Raw genomic sequence first — 22,410 nt, 5'->3', positions numbered from 1 at the left:
TATTTGGGCCACAGTTACAATAGGATCGGTGAGAGCAAAGGCCCATGCTTTCCCAGCTCTAGCTTTATTGCATTGTTTACTGCACACATCTGTGGGAATTCAACATCACACATCTGTGTTTCTCCAGCCCTCTTTCGCTGTTCTCCCAGTGCCAGTGCTTAACCCCCCCTCCCCCCCAAAAAAACAAACCCTTCCAGTTAGACAGGGGACAAGAAGGAAAAGGGGACTGCCTGGACATGAAAAGACTGCGTTAAGAAGGAGCTTCTTTGTGAGTGGTTTTGTAAAATGAGACAGCCCTGTATATACCACACAAACGGTTGGGATGACATTGTAGCAGTCCCTTTGATCTCAATATCTAAAGTCCCACAGACCCCAAATGCGTGCACTTTGTGTGAGAGGGAGAAAGAGGAGTTCTGAATAGCACTTCACATATTTGACTAAATGGGTTATCGTCTACAAAAGATGGTACTGTAGTGCCTGCGCCGGCCCTTTGAAAGTACCTCAGGACTGTTTGCACTGCATGGTTCATCTGAAACTTTGAAATAATCTTTGCTCCTTAGCAAGTCTGTGTAGAAGATGACATTATGGTGACTCTGGGGCTGGAAGGACACTGCCAACCGATGAGGCTTTTGTTCATCCAGGCACAGTGATGGAAAAATTCAGGTTTTTGTTTTGTGTGTGTGCGTGTGACAACGGAGTCACACTTGTATTATTTTAAAATAGTGAATTATTCTTAACTGTTGAAGAGGAACCTATGAGGGAAATTTGTTTTGGTTGTTGGGGAGAACATCTTTGTGGAGGAAGGAGAAAGAAGTGTAGCGAAGGCTGAAAGGGAGGTCAACATACAGAAACTATTGTGAGCAGACTGAAGACTGGGGTATGGGGTTGTACTGTTTTAACTTGTAAGCCGACCCAGTTGCCTCGGACAGAGAGGCGGGATATAAATAAAAAGTTATTTAATTTATTATTATTAAGAAATCTAACTGCTAGAGGTGTGACAAGATGCAGGTCAGAAAAGGTTTCAAGTATGATTCGACTAAAGAATTAATGGAACATAATTAAACACGTTTCAGAGATATAAAGTCTTGTGTGAGTAGATGGGTTTTATTCAGGAGAAGTTTAAAAATCATGTAGCTTATATATGTTGCTCATAAACATAACCTTGTTAGTATAATGAAACGTCAGTGTAATGAATTCCTGGCATTTAATAAACGTTCTGATACATGTGGCTCCATATATAAAATTGCTTCATTTTGGTTGAGTTTAGTGAGAGTAAGCAAGATAATTTGTAAGAAAACTAAGTCTCGGCTTCTCGTATGTAAACAGTGAAATTATAAAATGACACCTTTAGGGCTGTTGCTATGTATCAATTTCTACATTTATGCATGAGGAAAGTTTCTTTATTAGTGTGTTCTGTATTTCATTGAAACTGGTTTTCAGTATACTTTTCCGTTCACTATTATAACGTCACTGTAAAATTATTCTGTTAAGTGCTGAAAGTAATTCAGTAATGGAAAACACTGTTTAAATGTTCCGGTTTGCCCGATTCTGTAAATACTTTTTAAGTTTAGGGAAGATCTTCATAGATTGTATCTGGAGAATCAGACATAAGGATGCTTTTCCTCTTCCTTCTTGTGCCCTGGAAAGACGACCCTCAAAGTCAAAGGACCAACCAGAGTCACATGAGATTTCAGATGATACACTTTTGAACTCCTTATATAAGATAATTGCTCTCAGTTTGTAAAATCACAGCATATTAATGGTAGTTAATATAAAAGAAAAATATCCCCACGTGCCTCCCTTCCCAGAGAGCCTTTGGAAATTACACAGGTTTCTTTCAGAACAGGGCTTGGGATTTACTTAGGGAGTAGAAGAATCATTCCCAGGAAGGGAAAGAACTAGGCCAGGGCTGGCAACAAGGGATGCCACAGTTTACAGTAGTGCTATGATCCAGTAAGTGGCATGGAGTTCAAACCAGAAGGTTAGATTTTGAGGCCCAGTAGGAAAATGGAGAAACATCTCCTCAGCCATATTCATAGAATCATAGAGTTGGAAGAGACCACAAGGGCCATCCAGACAATCCCCCTGCCATGCAGGAAATCTCAAGCTAAGCATCCCTGACAGATAACCATCCAACCTCTGTTTGAAGACCTCCAGGGAAGGAGATTCCACTACCTGGATAGCCAGAGGCAAAAGGGTAGGAGCTAGCTCTTCTCAAACCCTTAACACCAGAGGGCAGCTCCTAACTATTGAGCCATAGTAGATGTCAAAAGGCAGATAATTTTGTAGCATTTGTCTTGTCCTTTCGCACACTCTCAAGACCCAGCCAGAATCATATGTCTTGCAGGAGGAGCCCCCCCCCCTCCATTTGAATCCTTTGGTACACCCCACATTGGACAAGATGGAGAGGAGAACCTGTAGTTGAACTATCCAGGAATGGTGCTGCATGTGCCAGTAGCCCTAACCCTTACCTTCCAAATACCATCAACAGCTCCCTTCCCCACTTGTTACCTCCATCTTTTCCTTATTCCTGTCTGAGTGTCTCATATGTCATGGCAAAGGCTAATATCCCACGAGTCTGCCCTGGACAACATCTCCTCCTCCTCTCAAGTAGGGAAACTGATTGAACAGAGTGTTCAAAAGCTCTTTGCTGTGCTTTCCTCAAATGTCCCATCCTGAGCTCTGCTGAATCCAGAGCGTACTAGGATGTGGTAAAGATGCCCTTGGTTTCTTAATTCATGAAATCAAAAAGTATAGGGTGCAGAGGCATAGTATTTTTAGTACCATTAAGTACGGTTTATATCCTGAAAAGGAAAGACATATGTGGAGTGGCCAGCCAGTTTTTCCCTTGCAGGGCTCCTTGAACATGGACTTGACAAATAACAGGTATGGTCTCCTTATTAGGTTCAGCCTGCTTTCTGTCATGAAGCTTGCAACATTGCAGGAGTCCGCCTGGAATACACACACACACACACACACACACACATACACACACTGTTTTGAAATAAACATTACTCACTTTTCTGTCCACTAGACCCCCAAAGCTACATAAAAGCATTCTTTTAAACACAGACTAAAAACAGATTAAAAGGTAAGTTTTTAAAACTAAGGGACCAAAGGAAAAACACAATTTGTAAAAGGTTCAAAAGAGATGGAGCCAGTCTGGCTTGTCTTGTGAGTAAATTGTTCCCGTGATAGCGTGTCTACTATAGCCGACTATTTATCAAGCAAGCCTCTTGAGGTGGTGGGACATGCATAGTACTTCCGTTACAGATTTCAAACTCAAACTGACCTATAAATCCATATAGGTCAAGGTAGCTTTCTAGAATTAAATTGGGAAACAAATTAGAAGCCAGTGTAGTTAGTTTGATGAGCCTTGGCGGCTCAGTGGTTAAATGTCTGTATTGCAGCCACTCACTCAAAAACATAAGGTTATAAGTTCAATACTAGCCAGGGCTCAAGCTTGACTCTGGTTTGCATCCTTCCGAGGTCATTAAAATGAGTACCCAGATTGTTGGGGGCAATTAGCTTACAGTTGTAAATCACTTAGACACTGTTAGTTCAGTATGAAGCAGTATATAAATGAAGCTGTTTGTTTGTTTTGTTTGAGATATCCAGTCCCTAAAGCACATTTTGCTCAGTGGTCACTATGACCAAATCTGCTTTCCCTATTAATGGGTGAAGCTGGTGCAGTAGCCACTGTGGGTTAAAGGCACTCCTTGACACATTTAAATAGGTTAATTATAGCATGGAGGAAATACTGGTAATCTCCTGGTGATTGTGGTGTATATCCCTTGTTGTCTGGATGGAGCTGAGTATATGGAAGGCCTGGTGCGTGATGGAGAGGAAGGGAGGATGGTAGCGAGCAACAGTCAGAAGCTGGAACATGTGGTTATTGGATATGCAGTCATACATTGTAAGGAAGCGAGAGGGGATGGTGGTGGTGGGGTATCACTTGAATGCCCTGCCATTACTCATGCCTCAGTCTCTCCCCTGCCCTCATTGTGGATGAGACTATAGTCTCTGTCTGTATACCACTTCCTCTGTGGCGACTGCATGCAGTTGTGTGTGTAGGAATAGGTTAGTCTATTCTTGCATCTAGGCCTGTGTTCCTCCGAGGCAAAAGCATTCATGAGTGTTTGTTCAACATTGACAGTTCAGCAGTGGAGTGGAGCATCTGACCTTTGCCAGTAGAGAGCTTACCTGTTAGAGATGTGAAGGGCCAGAAAAGAAGTAGAAACGGGGGAGGGCTCCCCCCTAAAGCCCCCCCCCATTTGGACTAATGGACAAAATACTGAAAAAATGGATTTGGGAATATTTTCTTATAGAATGATTAATAACATGTTTGGCATAATATATTTAGCCTCCCCAAAATTGTTTCTGAAGCACTATAACTGGAATGCTTTTATGTAAGACACTGTGCAGTATCTGATATATTACAGTTTTTGGTATTTGTAACCTATTCTCAGTTAGTTAGTGTGTGTGTGTGTAATAAATGTTTTATGTCTTGATACTTTGGAAGATGGGAGGAAACAAAATAATTTTCTCTGTTTTGTTAATATTGATGGTTTCTTCTTTTTCTTGTTGTAGTTTTTTAAATTTTTGCTTGCACTTAATAAAGTGGCAAAACTAAAGAGGTTCTTTTCCAGTGTTGCCAACAAGCCTTGACGATATTCCCCAGAATGTTTTACCAGAATCCAAAATCCCCAGAATTCCCCAATATTTACTGGAATATTTGGTCAAAATCCCCGGAAAGAAATTAATTAAATTTCCCGGATTCCAGGGAATTCCCCGGAAATTGGCAACGCTGTTCTTTTCTGACAACATTTTACCTCCAGTTGTAACAGTTTTTTAAAAAAATACTTTTAATATATCAAATAAGATACTTTTGTGCTTATCAAGGTTATATAATTGTATAATGTTATGTATATAATACATTATATGTAACATTTTTTAATATGTAAAGGATACTAACATCACATCTTTTCCCAATTTTTCCAAAATTTTGTTTTTTAAACGTTGAAAAGATGTTCCACCTCCACAGTGGCTTCAAACTTTCTGACAAATTTACTTCTCTTTAACCTGAATGTGTGGATGAATGTAGTCTTTGTATTTTGAGGATGCTGCTTCCTGCTGTTTGGGGGAAAGTTTGGGGGCAAAATAGCTTGAAGAGATTATACTGTTCACATAAGAAGGTCAGGAGATGTTTCTAGCAATTACCCATTGTAAATGCTTTCTTTTGCTTACTTTAGTGTATTCCTGCTTGTCTACTTTTAGGAATAGCCTACGGTTGGGTTTTTGGGGCCTCAAAAGAATGGCATCTGCTAGGATTCTAAGAAATGAACTATTAACTATATTTTTAATTTCCTCATAAATTCTGAGGCTAGGCTTTCTTTTGCAAGCTATCTTTTCTTGATAATTCCTGTCACCAGAGTTATTCCTTTTGTGATCTAAGTATGCCAAATATGAGGCTTGAGTGATATAGCTTTAGGTTACATAATCTGAATTGTGGTCTGTGGTCTGGCAGTTGCATATGGACATGGTGCTATAGTAACTTGGTGGTGAGAGTTTTCTGGAGCTGGTATTTATTTATCTGTTCCTCTTCCATAAAATCCAATGGGAAGAGTTGCTTTATATCACCTTGGGTATCAGTATAAAGTTATGCCATCTTCATGACTTGGAAGAGGAAGAGTAATGGCATAAGTGTGGACCTTCTTTTTGTTGGCTATGACTGTATCCTGTTTTGGCAGTTCTGGCACAGTGGTTCTAATGGCATATCTTGCCTTTGGGTGGCATAGCAGGTTTTTATTGCCATGTCAACACATACTGATTTGTAAGGCAGCTCTTCTGATTTTTACTTTGTAAGCCCCATTGAGTTTAGCAGTTCCATTCAATGCATATACAGTTACCAAGTATATTTGTGTCAGGCTGCCGCATTAGAGAATCAAATGTTAATATACATTTCACCTAACAACTAGAGTTAGAAATACTTGGAAACTGTATTTTCATGTCTATCATTTTCAGTTAAAATTTTTGTGAGTATAACTCATACAACCTTTGCTAATGAAAGTGATTTGGCTTGATTATTTTTATTTTTTTAAAATCTATATTTTTCAAAGTTCGTCCATTTAGTCTTCCAACATGCAGAGTCTTAAGGAGGCACAATGATTGAACAATCTATAAACAGGGCAGTTTTCAGTGGTTCTGACTAAATTTTAGATGCATGTGAGGGAAGATGACTAACAGTGGAATACTGCAGTTGAAGAGGAAGGAGAAGGAGTAGATGAGTTCATTTATATCTCACTTGTTCCCCAAAACTGGGATCCAGGAAATCTAAAATGAGATTCAAGATGGTTTCTATAAAGATGTGTAAAGTCAAACAGAAAAAATTAAATTAAACAGAACTAAGTTTCTGCATCATACAGTGAAATTAGCAGTAAGTTTAGATGGACAAGTACTAATGCTACTTCATCCAAGATCCACATAGTATTCTGTATGCATATTTTTTGCTGGATAGGGCCTGGTGCATGCAAATAAGTACCCTGTGTGTTTCATCAGTCCACTGTAGGAGCTGGGTTGTGCAGGTGTCACTCTTTTTAAAAGGCTAGACTCACCAATTGGCTGCTTAGGAATGGACACTAGAAGCAGTTTCTACCACAACTAAGAATAAAGTCTGTGGGATTCAGTAATTTGCATCCCTACCTGGACCAGGGGGACCTAGAAGCAGTGGTACATGTGCTGGTAACCTCTCGTCTTGATTTCTGCAACACGCTGTACATGGGGCTACCCTTGTGCCAAGTTTGGAAGCTTCAATTGGTCCAAAATATGGCAGCCAGACTGGTCACTGGTACATCTAGGTTTGACCACATAACACCTGTTCTAAAAAATCTTCACTCGCCACTGATCAGCTTCTGGGCACAGTACAAGGTGTTGGTTATCACCTTTAAAGCCCTACATGGCTTGGTCCCAGGTTACTTGCGGGAACGCTTCTCCCTACATAGTCCGCCCCGCACACTCCGAACCTCTAGGAAGAATCTACTACAAATACAGAAGACTAGACTAGTGACAACTTCCCAGAGGACCTTTACTTCCTCTGCCCCCAAATTATGGAATGACCTGCCGGAGGAGATTCGTCTTATTTCCACCTTAGATGCTTTTAAGAAAGCTCTCAAGATGTATCTTTTCTGGTGGACCTGTATAAAATAGCCCCATCCACTTTGACACTTCAACTCTCATTGATTATGATTGGGAGAGAAATTTAATCTTTAATTTTGCTATTGTATTATGGCAGGGTTAATGTTTTTATTGGAATTACCATTGTTGATTATACCTGTACTGTGTTTCTATTGCTGGTTGTATTTTAACTGGTTGTAATCCCTTCTCAATCCGCAGGGAGAGGAGAGGCAGGAAATATAAATAAATTTATTATTATTATTATTATTATTATTATTATTATTATTATTATTATTTTACCCTTATCTTTTATCTAATTAATTTCCATGTGCATTGGATTATTACTTGTATTCAGGAAAAGAATGTTTTGCTCCTGATAGCCATATATATTCATGTTTTATATAGACATATTGATAAGAGGAAATCTGTAGCTTAAACTGCAAGCAGTGTCCCATCTAAAGTTAGCCAACCTCAGTTTAAAAACTTTTTTGCTGTATTGACTGTTGATGGGTAGGCGGTTAGAAATGTGAGGTTCTGCTTCAGTGAGGAAGGGTCTGTAATTACTAAGATACAAAAGATTAGTAGATTATGTTTTTAGACTTGTACTAATACTTATATTATTAGTATAGTATTCAGTGTTGTGTACTGTATTATCTCAGTCTTTACAGCTGATGGTAGATGTTAGGTTCCAACTCCTATCAGCTCCAGTTGGGATGGCCCAAGGTCAGGGATGATGGGAGGCAGAGTGCTTCATGTATCATCTGGAGGGCTGAACCCCCCCCCTCCCCAAATATGATGGTGAGATTGAGAAACCTTGACTTGCCTGAGAGTTCTTTGCTAAACCCCAAGGTTTGAGCTGGCAATTCTCCTGCCAATGTTAATAATCTTGATTTGGCAACACCTGCTCTCTGATCAAGGTGGAGATGAGTAGGGGAATTGATCCATTTCTCCTAGCCTTTAATTAATCTTTTGGTGTGGCTGAACATCTTAGAATATTTTTTTTCCTTGCATGTATTAGGAGGGCAATGGAAATTGATTTTTGAGCTATATTTATATACTGTATAAATTTTAAATTTCTGTGGCATGGATATTTAGTTTCTCTTCTCTTCATAAAAGAGGTCTGCAATTTCCATCATCTGCTACAACATTCCCAAGGGTCCCTCAAAACAACAGCAACGATTGAAGGAGGAGAAGTGCAGAGTGCATTTTCACAGAAAGTAAGGCTGTTGAGGGAAAGTGAAGCCTCTTGTGGAGGGGAGGTTGGGAATCCAAGCATATGGCCTGGTTATTACATATCACTAAGCAAAGATTCTTGATATGCATCAGCCACTGATTCCCAGCCTCTCACTGAGCATGAATTAGGGATTGGGGAACTCATGGTTTAACATAAGCGCATTTGCTAAACAAAGCAGCAGCAAACCCCGGATTATGCCATTGGCTAGTTCAAGAGACAGAAATTTGATTTACACTATTGTTCTGATTTGTATACAATGGCAAGTCAGGAACTAGAGAAGGAAATGACATGCAACATGCAACAGGAGGGGAAATGTAGACCAATAAGCAGATGTTTTCACCCAGTCTTGCAGAGGTGTGCAAGTAAAATCCTAGTATATCATCATGTATGAATGGTGCATAGTGTATTGGAGGAAATAGTAAACATTTTCCATCTTGGAAAAGTAAAAAAAACAACAAACACCTTTTATTTATCCTTTCCATTAAGTCAAAACACTTTTAAGTGCTTAAAGGCATTTCATTTAATTGTTGGGAAATATATACATCATCAAGACTAGTGGGATAGCTCCAAACTGTTACATTATAATTGGTTCAAAATACTGTCCTATAAAAGATATGGTGATTGTGAAATGAAGTAAAATAGAACAATGATTTTTTTCTAATGTGTGACATTACTTTTTGGTGGAAAAGTTGCATGAATAGTTTACAAATTCTTGATGCTGGCATAGTATATATTTGCCCTGCTGAAAATGTATATTGTATAGTTCCCTGTTTCCCTTTTCAACATGAGACTTCAAAGTGGCTAAAAATAAAGTCATCATAGGGATGAAAATATTGTAAATAGTATTCATCCTGTTCCAGTCACTGTCCTAATTTCAGGTGGGATAAAGAGGCATATCAACATTACCATGTGCAGCTTAGTCTGTATCAGTTAAGTAAATGGTAGTACACTATGTAAAGGTATGACTCAAAATTTATTAACCCGATATTGTTATAAACATAAAATAGGAATCTGCATGCTGCTTGCCCCACCCCCATATGATGCGTGATAGCTAGATTGTGTTACACAGATACCCAAAATTGCCAAGTGTTAGTACAGTACAGTAGTAGGTATTGGAAAATATCATTATGGCTGTGTCAAAGTCATTACATTGTAATTCAGACAAAACAAATAGTATTTAATACCTAATTTTGGAGCAGTACTTTTAATTCTACAGCTTGCATTTTTCATGCCAAAAATAACTTGTATGTAAAGGAGTTAGTTTTCACTTAGCACTTTTGTCACAGCTTTTTAATTTTAAAAGTATATGAATGAACTATCACAGAAGTGTGGCTCTTTGTAAATCTTGAATGTGTTTACTAAACCACAGAGCATGGTTTTCTAGGTTTTTCTATAGATGTTTCTTGCTACTTTTGGTTTATAACTATCCCCTTTTTAATAATTGGGGTGCGAGATGAAAAGTGTGAAGCTTCTATGTACTTGAAATTTAAAGTGCAGATTTGGATATTGCCTTGAGGAGTTTCTGATTTTAATAAATTAAAATTAGCAGTCTGTTAACGTTTTTTAAAAGTGAAAGGTTTGGGCCAGAGTCTATTCAAGTAGCAACCTGTTTCATGACCTGAGATATTTTACATGGAAACAGATTTTATTTGGATACAACAATAAACCACAATTCCAGAAAATCCTAGTTTATTACGAATGTGCAATGTGCATGGAGCCAGTTCATTCCCACTTGGTTGTTCTTGCTAGCCATTGTAGTTATAATAGAAGGCATATCAAATTGCCCAAAATAAGTGTCCTGTCTTGCACAGTTGTGTATATGTGCCTTCAAAATGCTCATTGACTTATGATGACCCCATGAATTTCATAGGGTTTTCTTAGACAAAGAATACCCAGAGGTGGTTTTGCCAGTTCTGTTTGCTGAAATGTAGCCTACAGCAGCACTTAGAATTCATTGGTGGTCTCTTATGCAAGTATTAACCAGGGCTGACCCTGCTTACCTTCCAATATCAAATGGGAGTAGGTGTCTTTAGGGTATTTCCAAGACAGGAATTGTAATCTGATTCCTAAATTATTCCTGGACAGTTTAGTCACTTCTTTTTATGAGAAGACCCCAAAGGGAGTGAATGAACTGTGTGCACCAGTGTGTGGTTCACTTACAGTAAGCAAGGGTTTTCTGGCATTAATGTCTGAACTATCATGTTGTCCAGAAGTGTAAAAGGCTGTCTTTCACCCTAGTAACAATACCTTTTTGCCACTTGATTTGTTGCAGTGGTTCAGGGGTTAGTTATTTGATAAATAAAATAAAAAAAACTGACTTGTTAAAAGATCAGTATAATAGTTGGCCTTTAAAGCATAATCAGAAAGAGATTAAAACAGAAATGGTACAAAATAACTGTAACTACTAGACTAAATTTGTTTTTAAAATTCATTTATACTGAATTGGCAGCTGGCCAATTCTTTTAGTATCAGCAGTGTTATGGCTTCATAGATTGTTGATGAAAAAATACTAGAAAACATGCACAATGGTACAAAGCATAATGATAAGCATGGTATGGGAATACTGTATATGCCTGTGTATAAGTCAACCTCATGTATAAGTTGAGGACAGTTTTTGGGGCCATAATCATGGATTTTGATATGACCTGTGAATAAGTTGAGGATCAAACACTGGGGCATGTTACAAAAGGGAAACAAAGCACCACCTCTCTCCCTCCTTCCCCCTCTCTGGATCTCTTCCAAGGGTCACAGTCTCGGCATGAAAAATGGGGAAACAAACCTTGGCACACACCCACTCTCTCTCTCTACCCCTCCCTTCACCACCAGCATTTGCAAGGCACATCATGGCTTGCAAAACGGGGTACAAACCCCTCTCCTCCTTCCCTTCCCTTCACCACCAGCATTTCCAAAGTTCATGGATTGCAAAACGGTACAAGCCTCAGCATACTCTCTCTCTCCTTTACCTCACCAGCTGTTTGTTAGCTCTGGCTGTGATGGAAGGCATAAGCAGTCTTAACTTATTGCCCCATATATAAGTCGACTCATGATTTTTGAGTCCATTTTGGAGTATAAGTTTCTCGACTTATAGTCGAGTATATATGGTACCTACTTTTTTTTGGTCAAATGCTGAATTTGGAAATCATAACTTACAGAAAAGCAATAAAAAACTAGCAACATTCAGCTTGTTGACTTTAATAGGAAAGCAAGTGGTTATTAGCAAAACCTGTTCTTTATAGTTTGGATTTATAATGTTAAACTCCTGATTATAAGAACTATATGTTAAGTTACTCTCGTGGAAAGCTTTCTATGTTATCAAGCCTTTCTCTTTTTAGATTTCAACATGGAATGGGAATTCCATGTGTTCTACTAGGCATGAATGAAGTGTCTTAACTGGAGGTCAAACTAATGATGCATGCAAACATTGGTCAGGAAGCCAGTGGGGTTGGAGCAGGGTTTGCTCCAGCTGAAACAGTAGGTGGAGCAACATCAGGGCCCAATTCAGGTGGAACCAATCCTCACACCATCCTTATATCTGCAGTATCAGGTGCTACCACTATTCAGATGCCCCTCAGTGGCCGGTCTCAGGATGATACCACAGTTGGATATTTCTTCCAGAGGCAGGTTGCTGAGCAGTTGCATGGTTACTCCAATAAACACCATTGGCCAACAGGAAATAAAATTCATGTAGATCATTTGGTAGGTACAGTCAGCCCTCTTTATCCACAGACTTTTTATTCACAGATTCAAGCATCCACAGCTTGAAAATATTCCCCAAAAGTATGAATTCCAAACAGCAAACCTTGATTTTCCATTTTATATAAGGGACACCATTTTTTAATGTCATTATAGTTAATGGAACTTGAGCATCCATGGATTTTGTTATCCACAGGGAGTCCTGGAACTAAACTCCAGCAGATAATAAGGGCCCACTGTAGTTCGTTTGCTTTTGCTTGCATTTTTTTCCTCCTTAAATCCATAGTTTTCAGAAAGACATGTGTGGGTTAATCTATTTTAAGCACAACATCCAAGTGGTTTAATCATGGTGATTATTTTAGTATAATTGATGTAAGGAATATCAAGCATTCATATAAATAGTGCCAGTTATTTTCTTTGGATTATTTTAAATACTGTAGTTATAGAAGTTATAGAACTGTATTTCACTGAAAGACAATTTCCATCAGTAAATGGTGATTTGGGCTTCAGATTTATTAACAGAATAGCCAAACCCAAACCCTGATCACTTAAATAGAATACCAGTATCATTTGTTAAAATTCTGTCTGCATCATCGCCTGTGTCTAAAACTCTGAAATGTTAATATCTTGTGTCTAACTGATTCATGTCAACAAATCAAGGTAAAGTAACAGGACAAAATGGGGAAAAATTGTACAGATTATGTGCATGCATTTATTGCAATTCCACCTTGGATGCAACCCATGTCATCGCTAATTTTCATTCCTTTGTTTTCTTTGATGTCTAGTCATAACTAACTTACATTGGGTTATGACTAGAAGACTCAGTCTCATTAATAACTCCCACATGATACTGCTTCTTGTATACAACCTTGTCTTTATATAAGATTATATGTGCTCAGAATATCACATAGCTTCTCCCCCCCCCCCCCCCACAACCCGATAAAGCATGGTATTACCTATGATTTCACACCACACCACTTGTGTGGCTTGCGCCTACATGCAATGGGTTCTCCATGTGGATCGCAACAGAAATATGGTGGAACCACTAAGGTAGCGTAATGCAGTCCTGATTTTAACCATTCATACAGCTACACATGTAGTTTTGATAGTCGTCTCTCTCCCAACTGCCTTTGCTTCCAGAAACCCTTGAAACAAGCAAAGCCTTTTGAAAACAGATAGCAGCTGTGTGGGTGTCACCTTGCTGCTGCCATTGTGGGCGTTGTCATCTCCCTCTTTTCTTCCTTCCATGGCTGCCTGGGAAAGGAGAGTGGATGAACAAGAAGAGGATGAGGAGGGAGCGCAACCCTCCCCAGGGACAGCTATGGGTCAGGAACGATCGGGGGGGGGGGGGGGAGGAACGGGCGTGTGCCCTCTCCTCCTCCCCTCCATTGGCCTTTCCTGACCCCCAACTGTCTCTCAGACACAGCTGGAGGCCAGGGGAAGGGCAGGAGGAGGAGGAGCAATGGTGCGCACCCATCGCCTTCCCTTCTGAACCTTCCCCCCGCTTCTAGCTGTCTCTCGGAGATAGCTGGAGGCCAGGGAAAGGGCGGGGGGGAGAAGACCCGCCCCAGAAGTCCTGCCTCCAGAGAGAAGAAGCCCCATCTCCAGGGGGAAAAGTCCCACCCCCTGGTATGCAGCCTCACCCCTGGGCAGAAGCCCTGCCCCTGGCACATGACCCAAAAAAAGTTAGTTATCACTGGATTAGAAGAAAAATCCATCAGAAATACTGGAGCATTTCATTTTTTTATATAGAAATCCTAGGAATAGGTCAGTTTTATGAACTGTTCCTGAAGAACAGACACTGACAGAATGGTGCAGCAATATGAGCTTTTTCATCTGCTCTGGACATTGGGATACTGCCTGGGTAGGATTTGAAGATGGATGCATGAGGAGGAGGAGGAGGAGAAGCCATGTTGACTGCCCAAAAATCTGAATGAAGAAACTTAGTGGCATGAAGTTGCTTGGAATATTAGTAATTGAGACAGTAGTGTCAATTAATGGAATGTGTATAAATGTTTACCTTTAACAACATAAATAAGTGGTATGTACAAGGGATGATAGAGAACAGAGGTGTACTTCTCTAACATTGCAGTGATAGAGTTTTGCTCATGGTGGTACAGTGTTCTTGGATGCTGATTGTGAGGAACACAACATGAAAAAGAATGGAGACATAATTGCCTTTAATTGGCTTGTTTTCTTATGGGAAAACAACAGCTAATTGTGAGTACATAATTATAGTTAGCAGTTCCATACATTTTTACATAAAAACATAATGCAACCCAAATAAATAGTTTATTTCAGCAGTCCTAACATATTTTAAAATCATTACAAGATGGCTAGTATTCATTACAGTGCATCTCAAATATCACTTATTTGGTGTCAAGCTGTGATTTCCCCCATCCCCACCTCATAGCTGCAAGGAGAACAGTTACCTCTTGATCAGTAACAGTTCATCACCACATCACAAAATAACATAGTTGGCTTATAGTTTAAACAGCTGTTTATTATCCTGGTTTGTTCCAACTGAGATAAAGAGAAAATACAGTACTTAAATTAATAAGACAGTGTTGAAATCTGTCTAATTTTAAATCACTATCCAGTTGTCTTTAAACTGTCTTTGTAATAAATTCAGTTGTCTCTGAAAGACATTGTCCACTTTCCAGTAGTGGTGTTTTCTTTTCATTAGCCCTTCTTCAAGTCCAGGAACAAAGGGGTATAAAAGTGTTATGTGAAGATGCTGTAGCAGCTGCTGGCGAATGCTGGGGCGGGGAGGGGGAGCTGATGGCTGCCAATTTGATGTGTGCAAAAGGAAAAGAATACCCCTGATAAGTTCTGTCTTAGTCAGAGTCTAAGTTAAAGTCTATAGCAAGAGGGAGGAAGATTTTAGGCTTATGGGATTTCTCTAGTACCCAGAGATCAACCTACAAAAATAATTTCTGTGAAGGATACATCATACACTTACAGTAGAAAAACTATTAATCTTTGAAAGACCCCCATCCCTGACCATCCTCTGTGTTGGCTTGTAGAATGTGAAGTCTGAAACTTCTTCAGAGACCCAGGTTGGAGAAGGTTGATAGTATTTTGCTTTGGCTTGGTTCTATTCAGGCCTGTCATGCTTCTTGCTTTACAACAAGCATTTGGAGGACGTGTAGAGTAGAACCTTTACACTTGAGAGGCCCTTTTAACTTGTGAAGAATCTTTAAAAAGAAACCCAAGATAACTCTAAGGTGCATGTTCTTGAGAATCCCTTAGTATGCCACTAAGTTTCAGGAATCTAGGTTCATGTTTTTCAAGTTATGGCAGTGCCCAACATGCAAACTCTTATTGTGATAAATTAAGAACATAAGTGAAACCATTCCAGGGCTTATGAAAGGTTCAGCAGTCTTTTTCCTACAGTGGTTAGTCACTTACCTACAGGAAACCCACAACTGGATTATGTTGCAATATTTTATTTTATCCATATCCTTTCAGCTGAAAAAGCTGCCACACCAGTTTACAGAGAAAAGCAATAAGGTAGTCTCTTCTCTTGGACTTTCAATCTAAACAGCAAACAGAACAACAAAAGGAGAAATGAGGGAGATGGAAAAATATAGAGTTCAGGCACTTTTAATTACTAGTTTTTTAATTATCTCTCAGGAAGTACAGCACCTATATTGCTAAAGCTGACCTCATGTGAAGGTTGTAAAATCCTTTGATCTGCAGAGTCACATGTCTTGTTGGCTGAGTGAGCAGGCCAGGGACACAAAACATTTGCTCCCCCCCAAAACGTTCCCATGTACAAGCATAAGGAGACTTAACCCATGCTTGCCTTTTTGAGATCTAGACATGACTTCCAACAGTCTCCATTGCTAAAAACACAGTGTTCTCTAAAGCCAGGGTAATGTTGCGTTGCCAGCCTAAACGCAGCAGATCCTGTCTGATCTTGGAACCTAAGCAGTCTGGTTAGTACTTTGATGAGATACTGCCAACAAATGCCAGGTGCTGTAAGCTATATTTTGCAGGAAGTAGCTGGCAGAACCACTTCTGAGTATTCCTTGCCTACAAAAACCCTATGAAGTTCATGAGGTTGTCATGGATCAACTGACAGCTTGGAGGCACATAGACACACACACTGTTGTAGGGTTCAGCTGGTCTTGCATGCTGAAGCCCTCCTACACTTTGCTGATGTCTATAGCTCTTTTTGAAATAGAAGGGTATAAGGGAGGGACAGATAACATCACCTCTCCTGCAGCTGACGGTCCTTTCCTTTTGCATAGAGCCATTTGTTCTGATGATCTCCATTAGGGAAGGAGGGGCCCAAGCTAGCAACAGCATGTGCCAATTTTGACTGCAGTTCACCTTTCTGTCTGTTGCTCTTCCTCCCTTTTCATCCTGCACTTCTATGGCTAGTCATCATGTCAAATAATAATGTGACAGCCCTGTTTTCAGTATGAGTTTGTTTTCAGTTTGAGTATGATTTAATCATCACTACACCTTGTGGCAACCGCCATAAGTGGATTATCTGTAAGAGGTACACATTTTTCTTTCATTGATCTATATGGTCAGAGAAGAGTAGCAGCAGATATTGTGCTGCCTCTGACTTGCTGCTAATCTTTAAATTCGCATAGGAGGAGGGTTTTTTGTTTGAAATGTTGGTTGAGTTTGTGCGTAATTGTTTTCTGGTCACTTAAATACAGTAATCAGTTATAGCCAAACTTTTCTTGCTCTTCTATTTTTAATTATATGAACATTTTCACTCATAGGTTTACTTCACATTTTGTGTTTTAAATTTGTACTTACTGGTATATATCTGTTGAAATACCTGAACCATAGAACATGGTTTAAAAATTTGTTTAGATGGCTTATTATTCAAGGCATGATTGGCTTGTGGTTGTGTTTTCAAGCATTAGCTCCTGTACTGATATCACATGCTCAGTATTTCTTGTTTTCTAGTAAATCTGTTATTTTTAATAAGATTACTTTTCATCTTTCTTGTAGGTGGGTCTAAAATGCAGAAGATACCTAGTAAATTCTAACAATTGAGGTTATTATCCAAAGGTTGAATGAGAGAAGACAGCTTGAGTATCTAGTCTGCAATGCATTCTGTGCTAAACAATTGCAGGGTGAGGGAGAATATAATAAAAGAAGATTCATGCAAGATTACCTTCACCTCATTTAAGATGCTTCCTTCCCACCCCATTCAATTATGTGCAATAGATCACCTGTCCTATATAAACTCTGGAGAATCTATATATGAGGCTGTAGATGTCCCGGAGAAATGAGATACAGTGGTGCCTCGGGTTACGAAATTAATTCGTTCCGCGGCTAATTTCGTAACCCGAAAAGCCTTCGTAAGCCGAAAACCCATAGGCGCTAATGGGGAAAAAAGCCGCGGCTCTGCCACGGCTCCATTTAAAACAGCGCCGGAGTTTTTTCGTAACCCGAAAAAACTTTCGTAACCCGAAACAATAAATCCCTATGGGATTTATTCGTATCCCGAAAAATTCGTAAGCTGGGTATTTCGTATCCCGAGGTACCACTGTACTGATTTTGTAAGCTGCCTTTAACAACTACTGGATAGCTCACATGTGTGGTATATAAACATTCATCTGTAACAACTTTTTAGCATTATTTTTTTCTCTTTTGTAGGTTCGTTCTGTGGATGAAATGAATCATGAGTTTCAAGCTCTTGCACTAGAATCTCGGGGAATGGGAGAGGTAAATATTAGTAGAAGGAATTTTATCAAATAGATTATTTTGAATACATTTTTGTCAACATTAACCCACAGGACTTCGTCTCTTTCCCCAGCAATCATATCAATAATTTAAATAATGAAAAGCAGTTGCTGAATCTATCAAATACAGCCAGATAGACTAATCCATAAATCAGAAACAAATGATCACCTAGTCTGTTCAGAGTGGTTCTTGGAAAATGTAAGTTCTTGCTAGTCCACAAAAGTTGGTGGTAGCAACCCAACAGACTTCAGAGTGTAGGGCATTCCATAAAGGGAGAGTCTTTGTTCACTTTTTGCTGGATCATCAGTCCTAAAAAAGGTCTGCAGAATAAGGGTTGCTTTTAGACTTAGGAAGTATGCTATGCATACTATCCTTAGGGTTTGCCTTAGGGTCACCATAAGTCAGAAGTGACTTGAAAGTACACAACAGCAACAAAGCTATTACAGTTGCCTTTCTTAACTCGTGTATTTGGGATCCGCCCGCACCCTCAAATATCTGCGGAGGGGGGAACTCCGCTACTTCCAATAGCATGTGCACCTGGGCCGTACCCCATTCAAGCCTATGAGGCTTGAATATGCGCATGCCTCCGTTTTCGCGAGGAGAGGTACAGAACAGATCCCCCATGAAAATAGAGGGCCAATTGTACAAACTATTTTCCTGCCAGTTATTATATTGGAGAATGTAGATGACCATGAAGTTGCTGCTCACGTTTGATGGTTGACTGTCCTCCAGAGCATTCCCTACTTCATCAGTCTCATTTTAGTTTTAGAATCCACTTAAACTTCTCAAAGGAGAGATACAAGGAGTCTATCCCAAAGACAGAGCCAAGGTACTTAAGACACTCCCTTCTCCTATATTTTTGTGTCTCAATCTATGATACTAGAGCAGAGGGATCCCAGTGCCATGATGCTTGGGAGAAATGGTTCACTGATGTGTGTCTGAGCCATTTCTATTTTTGTGAAGTACCAAAAAGGATTAGGATTGTTGTGAAATGCTTACATTCTGTTTTACAACTCCCATTTACGGGGGATGAATTGGGGAAGGTCATTATGCCTACTTCTGGTACTAAAGGTGAATAATTTCAAAAATCTTTAGGGATATGTGAATCTACTTGCCCTTTAGATTAGGAGAATGTGGGCGGGGGGACTCCAAGTGTCAGAATATAGCTGAAGTTTACTGCATTTTTCTGTTCTGCTTTCACTGCATTTCTTCCATTGTTAAGTAGAGAGCAAAACAAAGCTTACATTACAGGGGACAACATCTACCTCAATTGGATTCAGAAAACTGTACAGAGTTGCAGACTATTTTTAAAAGCCAGAATATATAATATATACTGAAATGGTTGACATATTTTCCTGGATTTAGGATTAGTAACTTGGAAACTCCATGTTTGCAGAGAACAATACCTGATTTAGAATTTTAGATTCTGAAAGTATGCCGCTAAAATGTAGAAACATACCGGAAAAGCACTATTCCTTGAATCCTAAACATAAAGGTTCACTCAGAAGGTAATGGTTCATGTTTTAGGCTGGTATGGGAGGTATGATGAAAAAACCCTGTGCATTATAACCATTGTTTGAAGAACTTTTAAGATCTATAAGAAGAAAGTTATATTTCCAGGACAGGAGCCACTGAAACAATAGCGTCTTGTGCCACCCTATAGAGTAAGAGTAAGTTTTATTTGGCATTTCTGGACTGTAGTCTGCTGCAGATAAGATTTTAATTATTTCATTTTTCCAGAATGGTCCAGCTTCTACAGACAACATACAAATGAACTGTAGGAAGCAACCTGGGTTCAGGAGACCAATATGTATTGACACTTTTTGAAACATTATTTTGTAAGTTACCTGTCATGCCTCCAAACCTGCCTTTGTCATGAATATATGCAACATCTTGACAGGTAAAACGTATTAGTCATGGTCCTGGTTTTGCCAAGTTCCCTTAGGCTTTTAACAGTTGATGTAGGCCTAAACACCCTAAAAGCACCAGATCCCATCTCATTTTGAAAGCTATGTAGGTTGAGCTCTGATTAGTACTTGGATGGAAGACTGTTAGCAAATGGCAGGTACTGTAGTCTCTGTTTCAGAGGAAGGAACTGGCAAAACCACCTCTTAGTATTCCTTGCCTAAGAAAACTCCATGAAATTGATGGGGTCTCCATGAGTCGACAAGTGACTTGAAGGCATGTGTACACACACATAGGTAAAGAATTAATTAGCAAAATTGCAATTTAAACACTAGTCCCTTTAAATCAGATTCTTTTACTTTTATGTAACTGGATAAACTTTTAAGCCTCCGTTTAGTAATCATGTGAATTAATCAGTATTTAACATGTTATTTCCTTTTTCAATAGCTGCTACCTGCCAAAAAATTTTGGGAACCAGATGATCCAGCAAAGGATGGACAAAAAGGCATATTTCTTGGTGATGAATGGAGAGAAACTGCCTGGGGAACACCTCGTAAGTTATTTTTATTTACAGTATGGAATTATGGTTTGGTGAGAGAAAATTCTGCAGTTATCTATGCTGGTTATGTTGCATCTTACTAACTTTAATGTCTTTTTAAAAACAGACCACTCCATGTCCCAGCCTATTATGGTTCAGAGAAAACCTGGACATGTTTTTCATGGAAACAGTGAAGTAAATGCTGTCTTGTCTCCTCGATCAGAGAGTGGTGGCCTCGGCGTGAGCATGGTAGAATATGTGCTAAGTTCTTCTCCAGCAGATAAATTGGATTCACGGTTTAGGAAAGGAGCTTTTGTAAGTAACTTAATTATATCAACAGAAGTTGTTATAAACTCCCTGAGCTGTATTATCCAGCATGCTTCAATAGTTCTTTAGTGTAGGCGAGGAACAAAGTAGACAATTTGAATTTCTATTCTGATGTGTGGAAGAGCACTCTGGGTAGACATGGGTAGGCATTCTTTATACAGTACTCAGTATTAACCAGGAATAATATTCATGTTTTACACACAAGACTGCTTCATGCCACTGATGATTTGCTTTTAATAGTTCACATGATCCCGAGTACTACATACAGAGCTTCCATATGTCACCATAACTTTGACAGAGGCCTCCTGTGCCTGAAAAGCAGCTTTCCAAAATTGGGCTTCACTCTGGAGGAGCTTCCATGTATTGTAAGAAGGAAGAGGAAAGCTGGCAATTCCTGGTGCATATATGTGGGAGGGTTTTAGTGTATCTGCATGGTGCCTTAATAATTCATTGATGATTAGAGTTGCTTTCATTCAACTGTTATGTCAGACTCAGTGTTTTATTTTTATTTTTTTGCTTCATGTAGCTAAGGAATGCCATAATTTTAAAGAATTATTTGATGAAGTTTATTTATATTGAACTGAAGGTTTAAGTTTATGTAATACATTAATGTTCAGGAAGAGCAGTTGCTAATAGAAAAATAACTTCAAAAATGTAAAATGGCTTTTTCACTACAGCTTCATATTGTAAATGGAAATTATTTTACCTTCACATGTTTTATAGTGTGTGATATTAAACTGATGTAAAGTTAATGGGTTAGATTCCAACATAAGTAGTTGTCCTATTTATCATAATAGTTCACTTTCACAGTTGGACATTTTGCATAAGACTGAAACATGACAAACAAGTATTTGACCAATATAGGTACTGACAAGTACTATAGTGTAGAATCAGATTACTTTGTAATGCTCCTTCTAGATTTGGAATGAAATATTGTTTTTCCTTAGGGTACTAGAGAAGCAGAAACAGATGGACCTGAGAAAGGAGACCAGAAAGGCAAGGCTTCTCCATTTGAAGAGGAAAAAAACAGAGATCTCAAACAAGGAGATGATGATGATGTTACTAAAATAAATGGCAGAGGTTTGCCAAATGGAATGGATGCTGACTGTAAAGATTTTAAGTAAGCCTTAATTTTTTTCCCCTAAAGAATCTTAATTTTTTAGCAGTAGATCCCAGATTTATATATGAGGTTTGAAGATGTGTGAAAGCTGTACAGTGAAAAAAGCTAATAGGAAGAGAATCAACTCATTTGAGTTGTGGTGCTGGAGAAGAGAGTGCTAAGGATACTGTGGACTGCTGAAAAGACAAATAAATGGCTCCTGCAGCCAGCATGGTGTAGTGTTTTCAGCATTGGATTACAACTTTGGAGATCAAGGTTAATTCTCCACTCAGCCCTGAAAACCCAGTGAGTGACCTTGGGCAAGTCATACACACTCAGCCCCAGAAAGGTGCTTTACTGAGAATATGAACAAAATATAAACTTCGGATATGAGAGCCAGCGTGTTGGAGTACAACTCTGGAGATCAGAGTTCGATTCCCTGATCCGACATGAAACCCACTGGGTGAACTTGGGTGAGTCACACTGCCTCTGCCTCAGAGGATGGGCAGGAGCAAACCTCCTCTGAACATATCTGGTCAAGAAAACCCCATGATAGGTTTACCTTAGGATGCCATAAGTCAGAAATGATTTGAAAGGACATAACAACAACAAGCTGCACTGGATCCCATTTTGGGAGAAAGGCAGGATATAAGTGCAATAAATAAATAATAAAACAACAGACCAAATCAAGCTGGAATTCTCCATACAAACCAGGATGACTAAACT

At 39.2% G+C, this 22,410-nt stretch overlaps 1 protein-coding gene across 16 annotated transcripts in view; it reads left to right on the top strand.

Moving 5' to 3' along the window:
* The window catches only part of PUM2 (pumilio RNA binding family member 2), a 70,800-nt gene that overhangs the window by 2,753 nt on the left and 45,637 nt on the right, over positions 1 to 22,410 (top strand). For all 16 annotated transcript variants that reach the window (XM_042450812.1, XM_042450756.1, XM_042450747.1 and 13 more), the window contains exons 2-5: positions 17,729 to 17,797; positions 20,168 to 20,273; positions 20,386 to 20,573; positions 21,533 to 21,705. In XM_042450812.1, the coding sequence (XP_042306746.1) occupies positions 17,747 to 17,797; positions 20,168 to 20,273; positions 20,386 to 20,573; positions 21,533 to 21,705 (518 nt within the window). In that variant the 5' untranslated portion in view covers positions 17,729 to 17,746. The remainder of the gene's footprint in view (positions 1 to 17,728; positions 17,798 to 20,167; positions 20,274 to 20,385; positions 20,574 to 21,532; positions 21,706 to 22,410) is intronic.

This window comes from Sceloporus undulatus, chromosome 1, assembly GCF_019175285.1.
Source record: "Sceloporus undulatus isolate JIND9_A2432 ecotype Alabama chromosome 1, SceUnd_v1.1, whole genome shotgun sequence".
In the NCBI taxonomy this organism is placed as follows: domain Eukaryota; kingdom Metazoa; phylum Chordata; class Lepidosauria; order Squamata; family Phrynosomatidae; genus Sceloporus; species Sceloporus undulatus.
Note: the sequence above shows the minus strand (reverse complement) of the source record. Positions and strands in the feature narration are given on the sequence as shown.